Source organism: Manihot esculenta, chromosome 5 (genome assembly GCF_001659605.2).
Source record: "Manihot esculenta cultivar AM560-2 chromosome 5, M.esculenta_v8, whole genome shotgun sequence".
NCBI classification, from domain to species: domain Eukaryota; kingdom Viridiplantae; phylum Streptophyta; class Magnoliopsida; order Malpighiales; family Euphorbiaceae; genus Manihot; species Manihot esculenta.
In genome coordinates this window covers 26,239,781-26,258,115 of record NC_035165.2, presented here as the reverse complement: position 1 = coordinate 26,258,115, position 18,335 = coordinate 26,239,781, and the positions used below count along the sequence as shown (strand labels likewise).

General features: G+C 43.3%; 1 protein-coding gene across 1 annotated transcript; it reads right to left on the bottom strand.

Annotated features, from left to right (window-relative positions):
- Nucleotides 1–1,216: 1,216 nt before the first annotated feature.
- Nucleotides 1,217–4,011, bottom strand: LOC110615675 (uncharacterized TPR repeat-containing protein At1g05150). The gene has a single exon (XM_021757677.2). The coding sequence runs from the start codon at nt 3,767–3,769 to the stop codon at nt 1,376–1,378; it is 2,394 nt and encodes a 797-aa protein (XP_021613369.1). The 5' UTR covers nt 3,770–4,011; the 3' UTR covers nt 1,217–1,375.
- Nucleotides 4,012–18,335: the final 14,324 nt, after the last annotated feature.

The window sequence follows — 18,335 nt, the reverse complement described above, 5'->3', positions numbered from 1 at the left end:
TATATTTATTATTATAAAACACAATGGAAGCAGAGAATAACAGTTAATATCACCAACATCATTAAATAAAACAATTATAAGCATCATAAAGCAGAAAGGAGACTTTACTCCCACAATTTGGGTTCTAACTGCCGGAGGCCAATGCAAAATGATGCCAAAAATATTCATTCATTACCCAGTTAAGCACAATCATTAATGATACACCAACCAACTGGTCCACCTAAACTGCCAACCACCAAATTTCATTTCATGAAAAAATTAGTATGAGAAAATTTATTAATTTTAAAATATAAATTATATTTTTAACATTTTAAAATTTTATTAATTAAATTTTCAGTTAATTCTAATTATAAATATTTTATTATTTAATCTTTAATTAAAATTTTAAATTTATAAAAAATTTATTAATTAATCTCTCCGTATTAAAATATTTTAAAATTTTTTATAATACTAAATAATTAAAATTAATAAAAAAAATTAATTAATAAGTGTATCCATAACGAGTTTATCCATAATGGTGAGACTAAAGAGTAAATTTTCCAAACAAAATAAATCACTTCCCCACACTACCGTTGAATTGCATGCAATAGAAAATGATTTTTCTCTCTTTTCTCTTCATATTATTACTGTTGATGAACAACTCTACAGCTGCAGGTAAATTTCAGAACCATTTCGACTGTTCGGATTTTTGCACACCCCTTCTGATACCACCTTAATCGCTGGAGCAAGGTGTCATTGGCCTTTCCAGGCGCAGTTTAAAGCTTATATTATAAGGTATAATAAGATTTAGTCAAACGACAAGGTCTCCTTGGCAGTTGGCCGCTTCCGCAATTTCCATCCCTCCACAGTCATCAACAAACTTGACTCAACCCAAATTCAACATGGCATACCTTTTACAGTAAACTTTTCCATTAATGCCAAAATTGCTTCTATGGATACAAATATGCGAAAGTTCTATCTTCTTATCATCAATGAGGCTCGTCACAATGTGAAGATGCAAAAACTAGAAATTCGTTTGTCCATTTTATAACATTGGTGTCGATCAACGTTCATATCAACAGTCATGGCAGAACATAGAGGTGCTAGATCAGTATATAAACAAACACGCAAAAACACGGAAGCATGCATACACACCATTATTGCTGAAGGAATAAAATACACAATTTCAAAATCTATTTTAAACAGTAACACAAAAAAAGAGAGAAGATCTACATCCTAATAGGAAACAGGAACTGAGATATTACTCAAAATTACTTATTATACAAAGGGCGTAAAGCCCACTGAACATGTTAAGGAGCTATGTAATTCACACAATACTAGAATACAATGACAGAATGATACAAAATCAACAAGAAAACTTTGAGTAAATGTGCTATCAATCATTATGGGATTGCAAAGTAAAACACATGCACTTATCTTTCATCGCTTCAGCCTCACTTCCATACTCTTTGAATTTGTACTCTTCCTGCTTAAAAGCAGGAGGCACCTTTCCTTCGCTGTAGCACTGATTACATAGACTAAAATGAGATTTCATCTCCTTGAAGCGGGACCCGATAATTGGGTAGCGGCAGACTGAGCAAACATGGTTTCCATGGCGATTCCTATCTCCAGACTCAAGCTTTATTAGGGTTGACATGATACCAAAACCCCAATCAGGATCATTAAACATCACCAGAAAATCATTGAAAGATACCAGTGAAGAATCTGTTTCTCCATGAATTTCTAACATTTCACTAACTCCATGAGAAGGAACATAAATAGCCCTCAGCAACTTTATATAACCAACAGCATCAACTTTCCTAATCTGAGATACACCTTGATTTGCAGGACGCCACAAAAGTGCATCAAAAGCAATCCGTCTTCGTTTGTCTGGACTGCCACTACAAATGGGGGCAAGAACAGCATAAAACATGCCCAAATCCACCCTGCCTGATCCTGTCTCATCTAAAACAGAGAGAACCCTCTCATTTATTGCCTTGACAGTCCCCTGAAAGGTTTCAGGCTTCAGGAAATTAAGTAACCTCCGAAGGATTTCCTCCAAGTTAGGTTTGCGTATGGATTTCTCTGGGACTCCGCCACCAGAATAAGACAATGGCACATCATTTTCATTCATCTCCTTCCTCAAAAGATCCACATCACAACGACCCAACCTGGTAATCCTTTGAAATGCCCTAATTTGAAGAGCATTGGCCAATTCCTGCCTCAATGTAGTTTTTTCACTCACTGTCTTAAATTTTGAGGGTTCCACAATAACAAAAGTTCCCTCCCCATTTGCACCTCCATTAGGCTTGACCTTCTTCTTCTGCAGCTGCTTTAAATGTGATATTGCGTCATGCAATTCAACCCTGTTAGTCATTTTCAAAGCTTCCTTCAAAGCTTTCTTAGCTTCCTCAGTTTCACCAGCCCCCAACAATGAGACAGCCTTATTAAGCTGTGCCCGCCAATGGTTTGGCCACACAGCTAACACCCTGGTATACATTTCAGAAGCTCTCTGAAACCTGCCCAAGTCCATGTAAAGTCCACCCAAATTATACAAAGCATCCACATGACCGGGTTTTAAATCAATAGCCTTTTGAAATACCTCTATGGCCTTCTCATCCTCACCCATGGCATGCAATGCGGAAGCCAGATCACAATGTGCATCAGCATAATCCGGTTTCATAAAAATAGCCTCTTCCAAGGCCTTAACAGCAGCCATATATTCCCCTACCCCGAACAGAGCACTACCCAGAAGTTTCAGAGCTCTAAAATGAGTAGGACAAAGAATAGCAGCTTCTCTATAATATTCACAGGCACTTAAAACCATACCTTCACCTTCCAGTGCAATACCAAGATTGACATATATCTGAGGAAGCAAGTAGGCCCATTGATTCCCACCAGCCTCAGCTGCCTCCAGGGCCAACAAGAACTCCTCTTTAGATTCCCTGTACCTCCCAAGAACATACAAGCAATTTCCAGCTCTAAAATGCGGCCTAACATCTACGGGCTGCAATTCACAAGCTCTCTTAAAACTTACCAATGCCTCTTTAAACAACTGGTGCTCATACAAAACCCTCCCAATTGCCATATGCCCATCAAAAGCCTCTTCTCTCGATCTCGCTCCGTCAGCCCGGCTCCTCAGAACACCCAATTCCTTCACGAAAACTGCGTAATCATGCCCTGACTCCTCCCAAAAGATTCTCTTCTCTGATATCTCCGAAGATGGACCCAATTCCCTCGACCACCCAGCATCAGAATACGCATCAAAGTTGTCCCCTTTCAATTTCCCATCTTTCGACTGTTTAGCTTTCAATCTCTTAACCAAAATCTCCAAATCGTCCACGATTTTCCATGTATCATCAAAAACAATCCCATGGTTAGGAGACACCGCCCAAGCTGCAGTCCTCTGCTTCTTTTGCGATTCCATAGCCGTCTCATCCAGTATTAACGACGAAGACGCTTCAGATGCCATCGAGATCCCTTTATTGTCGTCCGAGTTAAGCTCGAGTTCAAGCGCATCAAAGTCTCGGTCGACGTCACCAGCCCCATCATCGTAAGTACGCAACAAGCCGTCGTAAGTTAAACCTTTGTCGCCATCAATGAACTCACCATAAGTACGAAACACTTCGTCGAGAATGGCATTAATTTGCTCGTCGCTGAATTTGACTCTAGGGTTAACAGCGACAACCAGAGCCGCCATTTCTTCTCTATTGAGTCCTCCATCTCGGTTGGAATCAAATTTCTGGAAAATCCGCTTCACCTTCTCTGATCTGCTACCTCTGGTTGACATTTCGGTGCTGGTTTAGTTTAGGGGTTTGAAAACCGGAGTAGACAACGGAAATGTAGGTACCGAAAAGATAATGACCACAACACAAGTCTTAATTCGTCACATTAGGGTTGAATTTGGGGATTGTAGTTGCATATTCCGGTAATCGGAAAGGGGAAGGAGGAGGAGGAGTGTTTTTGTTTAGCTGTCACTTTTGTGTTCAATTTGTTGTTTAGCAATGAGTGATGATGGGGACTATTGGACCCCACACTAGAGCGGTCGCTTGCATTTCCTTTTATTATAGTTTTAGCCCTTATTTTTGGATAATTTTAGGGACGGCAGAAAAATAATGGGAAAATAAGGAAGTGAAATGTCATGTCACCATTCAGCTATAACATTTTGGGTTACTGGCTTACTCTTTCTTTTTCTTTCTTTTTTTCCAATTGAAGAAACAAAATAATAAGTAAAAAAAAAAAAGCCTCCACAAGCCCGGTCAATTTATACAACCTTCTCATCCTAAAAGAGTAAAAAATCTACCTCTTATAAACCATACCAAATTGAAGAACAACTATGTACTGACAGACCTCAAAGTGAGTATATATTAGATTGATCTACTGAATATTAATCTCATTTTACAAGAAATTTCTAAAGCATCAAATGTCATACTTTAAGGCAAAAACACGCTAAGTCGATTTATTGGGTATTTGTCCCACTCTATAATAAATTTCTAAGATATTTGATGTTAGGTTTCAAGATGGGTATAAGTCAGACCGACTAACTGGGTATTAGTTCTACTTCACAAGAAGTTTTTAAGACATTTAATGCTCAGGCCAAGGAGCTCGTCAAGGCTGGAAAGGGCCATGGAGCTGATAAGGGCCGAAAAAATGCTCAGAAACTCGTCAAAGCTGAAAAATGCACGAAAACCCATTAGGATTGAAAAATGTTAGAGAGCTCACAAGGGCTAGAAAATGCTTGAAAACTCGTTAGGGTTAAGGAAACGCCTGTAAGATTGTCAAGGTTAGAAAATGCTAGGAAACCCGTCAGGGCTGAACAAATGACGAAAAGGTAGTCAGAGTTGGTCAAGGCAAGAAAATGCTCAGAAGTACGCCAGGACTGAAAAATGCTCGAGAGCTCGATAAGGCTAGAAAAGGTCAAAGAGCTCGTAAAGACTAGAAAATATCTGGATGATCCTCAGGACTGGTTGGTGCTAGAGAGAGCCTAGAAATTCGTTAAGATATTACTGAATCACTCAATATTTGCTAGACAAGATCTTAGGTCTGACTAGTCAGCATGACAAGTAAGAAGAAAGCAAGGATATGGTATGCTCAACCAGGAAAAATAAGCCATATGTTCCATATCATAAAAACAATTGTCACAGTCGAATCTAAAGAATCGAAGATCAGCAAGGGGACCTCTGATGTTAGACAACAATCGCCCAAAGTAGGCAGTGAGTTGTCACCATAAGACAGTGCCACGTGGCAAGAATCTAATAAACCAATATGTTGTCTCACCCGCAGAAAAGAAGACCATAGTACCTGGAACTAAGAGAAAAAAAGACTCAGACACTTTAGGACAGGTCGGCCTCAGATCGGACAGAATCACTCTCTTAACTTCATGACAAGGCTTCATAAGGAAGTTACCATTAACAGCTACAATCCAGCAGATCTCCTTTACACCTATGATTACGGGATTCTGATCCAATTAGCTGGTGAAGATCCCTTACCCACGAGCCGGCCACATCATTGCTGAATTATCAAAAAATACTATATTTATCTCCACTTTCTTACAGTATAAAAAGTGAATGATCATAGAGATAAAGGTATGCAATTCTCTCATACAAATGCTTTCAAGTTTTATATTCACCTTATTCTCTATATTACTGACTTGAGCGTCGAAATGACTACTGTAAACATGTTAGTGTATTTGCCCTAGGCCATTATCTTGGACCTTTTTGTATGTTGTTTTGGTTATTAATAAAAGATGTTTTTACTATTATTATTTGTTTGCATGTTGCATAATAATGATTAACATCCCTGATTACTTATTATTACGTTGATAATAATAAAATATAACTAGTATGGTTATTGATTGATAATCATGAGATGATTATATATATGTTGATATAATTCAATAATCATAGATACTTGTAGAGAACAAAGTATTGGATGGACCCGCACTGAGATCAAAGTAGTTATGTCTTAATCCTTTGACTTGAGATTGTCATAGTTTCCAACATAAGGACTGTTATGTTTTGACATAACCAAACATTGTCTTTAATCGGACAATCATAAAGGTTATGATTGAGCATAACATAAATTATGTATAGGATATTGAACAATCAAGATAGAATTTGTCCCTCTCTTTAAGAGAGATATCTTCTGGGCCCCTCAATAAGTGAGACTGAGAAATGTATGGCCGTGCTCAAATGAATTGATAGTGTGATCAATATCATTTGAATTTATCAGTCTACTTAGAGATCGAGAAATCATAAGTTTGAACATTATAAGTTTGACATTGACTATCACTTATGTTCAAACTAGATATCGTGTGATAAAGGGATTAATACATGTTCTATTTATTTGGCTTTATCGGACTATTGATGCTCATATTAATTGGGTAGTCATAGTGTCTTGCTAGATGCCGCTTATGATTTATGGGTCTTGTGGGACTAGGCCTATTGCCAATTAATGTGAGCCTATTGGGTCTCACACACAAGAACGTTGTTGATGGGCTAAAAGCCTATTAGTATAATTAATAATAATAAAAATGTTATTATTATTAATATTAATTATTATTATAAGATAATAATATTTTAAAAAATCTGCAGTCTATCTATAACCGTTACACATAAAAGATTCTTCGGTTTTCCTTATCAAAATAAACTATCACGTAAGATATTTGTGTATCTGTTCGATTGTGATAGTTGGTTATGCACACAAATTTTTTTACGAAAAGAAGTGTGGAAAAACTAAAAGACTTAAAAACGTATAAAATTCCTGCTGCGAATTCTGGGGACGACAGTTTTTTTTGGAAAAACGTTTTGAGCTGGAAAAGCACATAGTCTATCCATCTTGAGAGAGCTAGCACTTTAGTAGGATAAAAGACGTTCGTGTAGATACTATAAAGGATGTTCGTTGAAAAAGCAGCACCATCAGTCCGCAATAGTATCTTCTCGTCGAGTCTAACAGGTCAGTCTCGTATCCTTCTCTTCGAAATAAATAAAGCACACAGATCTCAGAAAGGAGAATATAGATTTTTAATTTCTCCGCTGCGTGTTTGGGTTGCAGTAAATCTCTGGATTTCCTAACAAAATATCCACCACCTCACCTTTTTTATCTTGCAAAATTAGCCAATCATAATATAACTTCATTCCGGCTATATCATCATTTTAAATTCATCTGCATCAAAAAAATTTGCGTCCATTCTACAATCCATGTAAGGCTAATGTTTAGAAGTCAAATACATCACGCTTGATTTTGAGTGATTTTGAATTTTAAAATTACTTATTGTTAAATACTATGTTGGTTTTATAATTTTTTTACACTTTATTTTTTTATACATGATGACCGCTGGGCTTCACCACCCCGATACAGGGCCAAGCCCAAGATGACAACTCTGATCCAAGGGTCAAAAGGCCTCTTCAATGGGCCGACCTGGACCACATGGCCTTGAGGTCGAGTCTCCCTTGGGCCTTAGTCTCCCCACACCTAGCTTGGTTCTGAGGCCTAGTAAGAGAAGGGACAACCGGCCCATCCATCTAGTAGATCTGTTACACGCGTGCCAAGGGGAAATTAAATGGCCGTTTAGCATGGAACAGACGTCTGACATTTTAGTAAGTACGTATCTGTATGACAGAGACAGGTGGCCCAATAGTGGCAAGACCGTTAGACATCACTAGCAGACAAAAGAAAAGAATAAAAGGAGAGGAGCTCTCTCCACTCAGACCAAGCTTACTCAACCATTGTAAACCCTATTTTCTCTGGATCTCAGAGCATCAATTGGCGCCGTCTGTGGGAACGAAGGAGATCTTTTCATCACCGGAGTTCCACTCTTACAAAACCCACTAAGATCCACAATGGCCAACCATAACAAAAACAACCTTGCTAACACCCCCAATGACCTGAGCTCTGCCCAAGAGGGGCAGCAGTTCTCTTTCTCCAGCCCCACAACTCCCAACAACCAACCGTCAACCCCTTTTAATCCCTCGCCGAGCTTGGCAGGGAATGTGCCTGGAGCCACTTTATCTAACCAGGACCTCCAAGCTATGGCCCTTTAGTTACAAAACACCGCCCATTAGTTGGGGCAAATAATGCAGCAAAGGGGCCTCAGTACCCCAGTGAACGTGTTGCCTGTGATAGAAGAACCCCGAACCAACGAACCCCAGCCTACCTTTAACCACCCTCAAACAAACAGCAGAGAAACGGGAGAAAGAGGTAGAAGAGCAGGTGAAGAAGAAGAACCAGAGGCTAGAACCCGAGGAAGAAGGGTCAGGGAGCTGATAGAAAATGATGAGGCAGAAAGTTACTCAATTAGAACAACTAGGAGAACAGAAAATGAAGAATGGGAGGAGGAGTATCGTCTGGAGAAGAGGCCCAAGCAAGAAGAAGAAAATGTAGATCAGAAACTGCAAAAAATGAGAGAACAGCTCCTAGCTGAGTTGGGGACGAAGGATCACAAGCAGGCCCTCTTACCCACGTCCTCGCCTTTCTCGAGATGGGTACAGCAGGAGACCATCCCCAAAAAGTTCATAATGCCACCCATAGCGGCGTATGACGGAGCTGAAAATCCAAGGGAGCACGTCCTTAACTACAAAACCTTCATGGAGCTGTAGACTCTATCGGATGCCTTGATGTGCAAGGTATTCCCCACAATGCTCACGGGGCCAGCACGGGCGTGGTTCAATAGGCTAGAAGCAGGAAGCATTAGGAGTTTTGGGGATTTGGCCAATGTCTTCATCATCCGGTTCATAGCCGGAGTGCCAGCTGACAGGAAAACCAGCTACTTGGAAACAGTCAAGCAGAGGAAGAATGAATCATTGAGGGAGTATGTAGCCCGTTTTAATATGGAGGCCCTGTAGATCCCCGAGCTGGATGAAAGCAGAGCCGTAGAAGCCATGCAAAAAGGGACGACCTCCCCAGAGTTCTTCGGCTCATTGAGCAGGAAACCCCCTACCTCGCTGGCGGAACTGATGAAGAGGGCAGAAAAGTACATAAGGCAGGATGATGCCCTGATGACGAGCAGATTCGCCAAAGAGGCAGCAGATAGGGGAAAAGCCCCAGAGGAAAGAAGGCCGGAAAGGCATGAGAAAAGGCAAAGCAAAAGGCCTGAGACCTACAGACAATCCTGGGATCGAAGGGACCAAAGACCATTCCCCCCTTGAGTTCCAGAACAAAGACCATTCCCCCCACGAGTTCCAGAGACCCTGACCCCACTCAACGCCTCCAGAGCCGAAGTGCTCATGGCAGTCCAAAACAAGGAATTCCTCCAATGGCTAAAGCCCATGAGGGCTGAAGCAAGCCAGAGAGACCTTGACAAATACTGTCAGTATCATCGTATACACGGCCATAACACCAATAATTGCTATCAGCTGATCAGCGAAATCAAAAGGCTAATAAAAAAGGGGCATCTCAGGAATTTTGTGAAAAAATTGGAGGGAGAAAGGCCTCAGCAGAACCCTACAACAGAGAGGCTCCGGAGGACGGGAGCAGGACCAGTGAATGATGGCTCCAGTGGAACCATCAATATGATCGTCGGAGGAACTAGAGGTCAAATGAGCAGGAGAGGAAGAAAAAAGGGCCGAGACGGGGAGGGTAGCAGTGCCGAGGTCATGCAAGTAGCAGAACATTCTCCAACGGTCATCTCTTTCTCCCCAGAAGATGCCCATGGCATTCAGATGCCTCACAATGACGCCCTTGTTATCGAAGCCGTCATTCACAACTACCGGGTCAGGAAGGTCCTTGTTGACAATGGGAGTAAGGTGAACTTATTACCGTACAGGGTCTTCCAACAAATGAAAATCCCTGAAGAGCAGATGGTTCGGGATCAGGCCTCGGTGAAGGGGATCGGAGGAGTCCCAGTGCCTGTGGAGGGGAAGGTGAAATTGGCTTTAACCCTCGGAGAAGTGCCCTTGGCTCGAACTCACTACGCAGTATTCCTGGTAGTAAAGCTTCCCCTGAACTACAACGCCATATTGGGAAGGCCGGTTCTGTACGATTTTGAGGTGGTGACTAGTATCAGATACCTGGCCATGAAGTTCCCAACTGAAGCAGGAGTGGGAGTAGTCAGAGGAAGCCAGGAAGAGGCGAGAGCAATATACTTGGCCACAGTGTTGGAACCGAGCTCGACGGGGGAAAAGTTTGACTCGAAAGTCCTAGAAGTCCGAGACGAGAAGAAAGAAGCTAGAACGGAGCCAGTGGGAGAACTGAAAACCTTCCCCTTATCAGAGGCAGAGGCGGACAAGGTCTTTAGTCTCAATGCTGGCTTGACCGAAGAGCAGAAAACTGAAGCCATGGCTCTGATCCGAGGTCATGCATCAAGCTTCGCCTGGAAGCCATCCGACATGCCTGGGATAGACCCGGAGGTGATGACTCACAAGTTGAACGTCCTCCCAGAAGCCAAGCCGATAAAATAGAAGAAGAGAGTGGTGGGAAGAGAGAAGCAGCAGGCCACTAGGGAGGAGGTGCAAAAGCTGGAGGAAGCAGGGTTTATTAGGGAAGTAATGTACCCGCAATGGCTAGCGAATCCTGTGCTAGTGAAAAAAGTCATTGGCAAGTATAGGATGTGTATAGATTTTACTGACCTGAACCAGGCATGCCCTAAAGATTGTTACCCCTCCCCGATATTAATAAAATGGTCGACTCTAAGTCCGATTTTGATTACATGTCGTCTCTGGATGCAATGTCTGGTTACCACCAAATCCCAATGGACAGGTCGGATGAGGAGAAGACCTCATTCATAACAAAAGATGGGACCTATTGTTACAAGGCCATGCCCTTTGGACTAAAGAATGCTGGGGCAACATACCAGAGACTAATGAATAAAATTTTCAAAGACCAGATTGGTAGGAATGTCGAAGTGTACGTGGACGACATGGTAGTAAAAAGCCCAACTTTTCAGCAACACTTGATAGACCTAAGGAAGGTGTTTGAGGTGCTAGAGCGATACAAAATGAGGCTGAATCCAGCAAAATACGCTTTCTTCATCAGGGGAGGAAAGTTCCTGGGATACATGGTGAGTGGAAAGGGCATCGAGCCCAATCCAGAGAAGGTGGAGGCCATCTTAAAAATGCCTGAGCTGACCTGCGTGAGGGACGTCCAAAGGCTTACTGTACCGACCTCGCACCACCATAAAATCTCAAGCTCTCGCTGACTTCATAGCGGAGTGCTCTTTCAATGAAAAACAAGCAGAGCTGGGTGAGACATCCTCGGAGACATTAGAGGGCGAGAGAGAGAGGCAGCCCCCACGAGAATTCAGCTGGAAGTTGTTTGTGGATGGGGCATCCGAGGCTGGGGGCAGCGGTGCGGGGATAGTGCTAAAGGGCCCTGAAGGGTTCAAGGTTTGCTATGCTCTATGCCTAGAGTTCAGTGCCACCAACAATGTAGCAGAATATGAAGCCCTAATAAATGGGATGTTGATCGCGATGGAAGTAAGGGCAATCGACCTCGAGATAAATAGCGACTCCCAATTAGTAATCTGTCAAATAACGGGGGCATATCAGGCAAGGGACCCAACCATGCAGAGTTACTTGGCGAGGGTAAAGGCAATAGAGACCGAGTTAAGAGGCCAGGGGATCACAGTAAAATACCAAAGAATACCTCGGGAAGAAAATGAAGAGGCAAATTTGCTCAGCCGACTGTCTGAAGAAGAACTGGAACAACTCCCAGATGAGGTATACATACAACATGTCAGCACTCTTGCCTTTGACAAAGAAAACACCGTAATGGAGATAAAAGAAGAGCGAAACTGGATGACCCCATACCTCAACTATTTGGAAAGGGGAAAACTCCCTGAAGACAAAGCTGAAGCAAAGAAAATTGCTGCTCGGGCCACCAACTACCAAGCAGTGAGGGGAACCTTATACCGAAGAGGGAAGTCCAGTCCGTGGCTTCGGTGTGCAAGCCCGGAGGAAGCTGTAAGGGTGATGGAGGAAATACACCAAGGAATATGCGGAGCTCATGAAGGAGCAGGGACACTAGCAAACAAAATATTTAGACAAGGATACTATTGGCCCACCGTCAAAAGGGAGGCCGAGGAGTTTGTCCGAAGATGAGATGTATGCCAAAGGTTTGCAACCGCCATCAACGTTCCAGCCACACCCCAGTCCAGCATATCCAGCCCATGGCCATTCTCGCAGTGGGGCATAGACATTCTGGGGCCTTTTTCCAAGACCACAGGATAAAAGAAGTTTGTAATAGTGGCTGTGGAGTACTTTTCAAAATGGCCAAAAGCAGAGGCAGTCCCCACAATCACAGCAAGAAAAATAATAGATTTTGTCTGGGGTAACATTATATGCCGGTTTGGCATACCGAGGGTGCTCATATCAGACAATGGTAGGCAGTTTGACTGCAATGCTTTTAAGGAGTTCACGAGAAATATGGGCATATGGTATAAATTCTCCTCAGTGGCCCATCCCCAAACCAACGGCCAAACAGAAATCACCAACAGAGCTATTCTCCAGGGCCTGAAGAAGCGATTAGATGGGGCAAAGATAAATTGGGCGGACGAGCTCAACAGCATCCTGTGGGCCTTCAGAACTGCACCCAGAGCGCCGACCAAAGAGACACCTTTCGCACTTGCGTTTGGCACTGAAGCTGTAGTCCCAATAGAGCTGCAAGTCCCCACACATCGAGTCCAGTTAAATAGCAAGGACACTAACGATGATAAATTGATAAGTAACCTGGATGCCCTAAAGGAAGTCAAGGAAGAAGCTCAGATTCGTACCGCTGCATATCAGCAGAAAGCGGCTCGCTACTACAACCAAAGTGTAACGACCCGAAAATCGGACCGCTACCGGCGCTAGGATCCAGATCGGCTTAAGGCCGCCGGGACCCGTAACAAGCCTGACATGTAACCTGAAAACCTGTTTAATCCCATACATGATCAACAACCAAACTCAACCTGTGCATGCACTGAACATAAACATAAAGATAAACTTGACCCCTCTGTGGGATCTCATCAATGCCCCCAATGGGTGGCATAACAAGTGTTGAGTTGGCTAAACATAGACATCAATAAACATTAAGATCATGTATAAAAAGGGGATTACAATATACTATGGTCAAGCACACTTCTAACCTTAATATCGTTACATTACATATCTATACATCATTATACAATCTGTCATGTCCACATTCTAACTATTACATACATAAGACTTCATTACTCTTCTTGACTTCTCTGTCTAACCCGTACCTGCAAACCTGGGGAATTTGGGAGAGGGGTGAGCTACTAGAGCCCAGTGAGCAGAATCATAAAGCATTTAAAATATATGCTATCATGGAATGCATCACATCACAACTAATCATATCAAGGATGAACTTGTCACCATTTAGCCCTCTACATATTCCAATCATGCCAGGGGCGTAGTGCAGGCCACACCTGGTCTTTCTCTTATACATAACATAACATACATAATCCATGGTGCCGGGGGCGTAGTGCAGGCCACGTCCGGTCTTTCTCTTACATAGTGCCAGGGGCGTAGTGTAGGCCACACCTGGACTTCCATACCATATCATCATGTCATAACATATGAGGGCTAATGGATCATTCAACATTCATCCACATCAACAACATATTATGCAATGCAACATATTCGTGATTTCTAATGCAAACAACCTAAAATATCACATGGCATCCGTGATGCATGAACATGCTCAAAACTGATTTATTTACTTAAGAACATAAGAGTTATTCCACTCACCTCTGGCTAGCTCTGACACTGACTGAAGCAGCTGACTCACTGCTGAGGTCCTCGGTTCCTCGGGTCCGAACCTACACAGGTGGACTCAAATGAGGGACCAACATACTATAACATAACTCTAAAAACATCCCCCAAAAATCCCCTAAAACATCATGAAACAACCATAGAAGAACATGCGAAGGAGGCCTGGACAGGGCACTTTCGGCGGCAGGTTCGGCGGCCGAAAGTCCCTCCAGAGCCGAAAGTCAGGTAGGTTCGGCGGCACCTTCAGCGGCCGAAACTCCCAGACAGAGGCGAAACTCATGCATGTTCGGCGGCACTTTCGGCGGCCGAAACTCCCAGACAGAGACGAAAGTCTTCTTTAGGGGGCAAGCTTCGGCAGCCGAAGGCTGCCTTCACAAGAGGGTTCGGCGGCCGAAAGTCCCTTCGGCTGCCGAACCTGGTTTCTCCCAAAAGGGCAAAAACTTGGTTCAAACATGCACAAATGCCTCCAAACTCAAACCATCATGCATTTAGCTCAACCAAAACATGCATACAAGCTCCTAGGGGTCTCAAACTACCTTAAACCCCAACTACAACACATCAAACACACATCACAAGCCACATGCTCAAAAACTCATCAAAAACCCATAAACTCAACATAAGCTTACTCATGCATTTTCTACCCCATGAACTTGCATAAAACTTGTTTAAAACATAATGTAAGCTAGAGATCGATTCTTACCTCTTGAAGATCGAGAGAGAAACGACCTAAAACTCGGAGGTGGGAGAGATTGGGTTCTTGAACCTCCAAGCTCCAAAACTTTGCTCAAAAGCTCAAATCTTCAAAACAAGGTTAAAACAAATGAAAAACTTGAAAGATCTAGAGGAAAAACATCAAAGATCGGTGAGGGACTGCGGAGAGCTTACCTTGGCCAAAAATGGGGAAAAGCTCGCCCGTTTTCGGCTAAGGGACCCTTTTATAGTGGCTGTCCAGGCCACGTTCGGGGGCCGAATGTGCCTCCGCATGCATGCCATGTTCGGCGGCCGAACTTGAGGTTCGGCGGCCGAACCTGGACTTCCCTCACTTATGCCTTCGGGGGCCTAAGGTACACCCGAAATGCATTCATGTTCGGCGACCGAACTTTGAGCTTCGGCGGCCGAACCTGAGCTTTCCTCCAAGGTTGTTTTTATTCAAAAACTCATTTCCTCATTACTTAAAATCGTCAAAAACATTAAAACATTTCATGAAAACATGGTTTTACCCCTTCTAGAGGTCTTCGACATCCGAGATTCCACCGGACGGTAGGAATTCCGATACCGGAGTCTAGCCGGGTATTACACAAAGAGTCAGGGTGTAATACCCGGCTAGACCATGGCATCGGAATTCCTACCTTCTGGCGGAATCTCCGTTGGAATCCAAAATCCTAGGATGTCGGAGCCTTCTAGAAGGGTAAAGTAAAGGTTTTCTAAAATTTTTTACATATTTTTATGGTTTTAATGAAGAAAGAAATTGAGTTTTGAAAGAAAAAGCCATGGAGGAAAAACCCAGGTTCGGCCACCAAACCTCAAGTTCGGTCGTCGAACATGGGGAGTTTGCGGAAGCACCTTTGGCCCCCGAAGGTGGTCTGGCCAACCACCTATAAAAGGCCCCTTGTCCAAAAATGGGCGAGTTTTCTCTCTCTATTTTTGGACATAGGTGAGATTTCACCCTCCTTTGGTTGATTTTATGTTTTCCTTCAAATCCTTTAAGTTTTTTATAAGTTTTTACCTTTGTTTTGAAGATTTTAAGCTAAGATCAAAGTTGTGAAGCTTGGAGACCCCTGGAGCTCGTTCCTCCATATCTCCAAGTTTGGGATCGCATCTCCTCTCGATCTTCAAGAGATAAGTATAGATCCTCATCTTCCCTTATGTTTTTAAGTAAGTTTTATGAAGGGTTAAGGGGTTTTGATGCATGTTTAAGCTAGTTGTAAAATGTTAGGGTTTATGTTAGTTAATGATAAATGTGATACTTAATGTGATGTTTGTTGCGGTATAGGCTAGTTTATGCCCCTATATACTTGATAATGTGTTTATGCATGCTGTTGAGTGTTGAGTATGAGTTTGGAGGGTTTTGGGAGGCTAGATATGAGAGGCGAATCGGGTTCTGCCATTCTGGAGAACCCAGGTTCGGCTGCCGAAGCCATGTTCGGCCACCGAACTTGCCTGTGGAGGCAATTTTAGGCCGCCTAAACTCGCCCCAGAAAGTTGGACTTTCGGCTCTGAAGGGGAGTTTCGGCCGCCGAACCTGCCCCCGAAGGTTGGTGACTTTTAACTCTGGAGGGAGTTTCAGCCGCCGAACCTGCCCCTGAAAGTGCCTGACTTTCGGATCTGGAGGGACCTTCGGCCGCCGAACCTGCCGCCGAAAGTCCCCTGTCCAGCCTTCCATTGCCTGTTTTGCATGCATGTTTTATAATGTTTTAGGGGGTTTTGGGGGAGTTGTTTAGAATCATGTTAGAGTATGTTTGGTCCCTCATTTGAGTCCACCTGTGTAGGATCAGACCTGAGGAACCGAGGTGATCAGCAGTGAGATAGCTGCTTCAGAGTTAGTTCAGAGTCAGCCAGAGGTGAGTAGAACTAAACTAACATTTTATTTCAAGAAATCAAATGTTTTAAGCATGTTCATGCATCATGAATATGTAATAGGTTGGCTGCATTAGATCTCACGAATATGTCGCATTGCATAATTGGTTGTTGATGTGGATGGACAACAGGACGACCCATTAGCCCTCTAGATTTTATGTTATGTAATGAAAGACCAGAGCTGCCATTCTATGCCCCTGGCACAGAGCTTATGTTATGTAATAGAAGTCCTGAGGAGCTCCACCGAGGGCCGGGCACAAAGTAGAGGGATTTTTGGGTCAGTCCATCCGTGATGTGAATTGTTTGTATTGTGATGCATTCCATGAAAGCATACATTTAGTAAATTATTTTTACTGTTCTGCTCACTGGGCTTTTATACCTCACCCCTCTCCCCTAACCCCCAGGCTTGCAGGTTCAGGATAGACCGAAAAGTCGTCAAGGTTGAAGATTGTGTTAAGGGTAATAGATTAGTAGTGGACATGTAATGTAATGTAGGGATATGTTTCATGGTTTAGTATTGTGCTTGGCCCTAACAGTAGTGGTAATCTCTTTTTGTACATGATCTATATGAAATGTTTTAATGATGAGAAATGTTGAACCAAGCTTGATGTATGTTATGTTGACCCACTAGAGCATTTGATGAGGGCTCTAGTATGGGGTTTTATGCTTACAGTTATGATGAATGTTCAGGTCAAGCTTGGTATATGAAAAGTTTAAAGTTTTTATGAAGATGTACAGGATGTATATTAGGCTTGCTACGGGTTCCAGCGACCTTAAGTCGATCTGAATCCTAGCGCCGGTAACGGTCCGATTTCCGGGTCATTACACAGAGAAAGGAGCCTGAAGGTGGGAGACTTAGCGTTGCGAAACTTGGAAGCCACTGGGAAAAGAGCTGCAGTGGGAAAACTGCGCCTACCTGGGAGGGCTCCTTCAGAATAATTAAAGTGATTAAACCAGGTGTGTATCGGATTGCGGACATGCAAGGGAACCCTGAGCCTCATGCCTGGAATATCCAGCATTCAAAGAGGTATTTTCCTAAAGTATTACCCGGTGTAAAGCGAATCACTGTATTTTGAAATATGCAAATAAAATAAATGTTGTTATCAAATTGTGTTGTTTGCCATAATTTGTTTTGCCTTCCTTAAAAAGAAAAAGAAAACAGACACGAGCAAAGTGCCTGAATCTTGTTCAAGGCCTCAGTGAGGTGGGTGACCGGGCTCAAAAATGACCCCGACACCACAAAACCGGCTGAGATGATGAAGCGACAGTAAGGCCAATGAGCCTGAATCCCATGCAAGGCTAGAGAGCCTAGAAGCGACAGTAAGGCCTAAGAGCCTGAATCTTGCGCAAGACCTCAGTGAGGTGGGTGACCAGTCTCAAAAATGACCCTGGCACCACAAAACTGACTGAGATGATGAAGCGATAGTAAGGCCAAAGTGCCTGAATCTTGTTCAAGGCCTCAGTGAGGTGGGTGAACGAACTCAAAAATGATCCCAGCACCACAAAACCGGCTGAGTTGATGAAGCGACAGTAAGGCCAAAAATGCCTGAATCTTGTTCAAGGCCTCAGTGAGGTGGGTGACTGGGCTCAAAAATGACCCCGGCACCACAAAACCGGCTGAGATGATGAAGTGATAGTAAGGCCAATGAGCCTGAATCCTATGCAAGGCTAGAGAGCCTGGAAGCGACAGTAAGAGCTAAGAGCCTGAATCTTGCGCAAGACCTCAGTGAGGTGGGTGACCGGGCTCAAAAATGACCCCAGTACTACAAAACCGACTGAGATGATGAAGCGACAGTAATGCCAAAAGTGCCTGAATCCTGTTCAAGGCCTCGGTGAGGTGGGTGACCGGACTAAAAAATGACTCCGGCACCACAAAACCGCACGAGATGATGAAGCGACAGTAAGGCCAAAAGTGTCTGAATCCTGTTCAAAGCCTCGGTGAGGTTGGTGACCGGATTCAAAAATGACCCCGGCACCACAAAACTGGCCGAGATGATGAAGCAACAGTAAGGCCAAAAGCTCCTGAATCCTGTTCAAGGCCTCAGTGAGGTGGGTGACCGGGCTCAAAAA

Coding starts and splice junctions, on each gene's coding strand:
- LOC110615675 (XM_021757677.2), bottom strand. CDS start 3,769: ATGTCAACCAGAGGTAGCAGATCAGAGAAGGTGAAGCGGATTTTCCAG.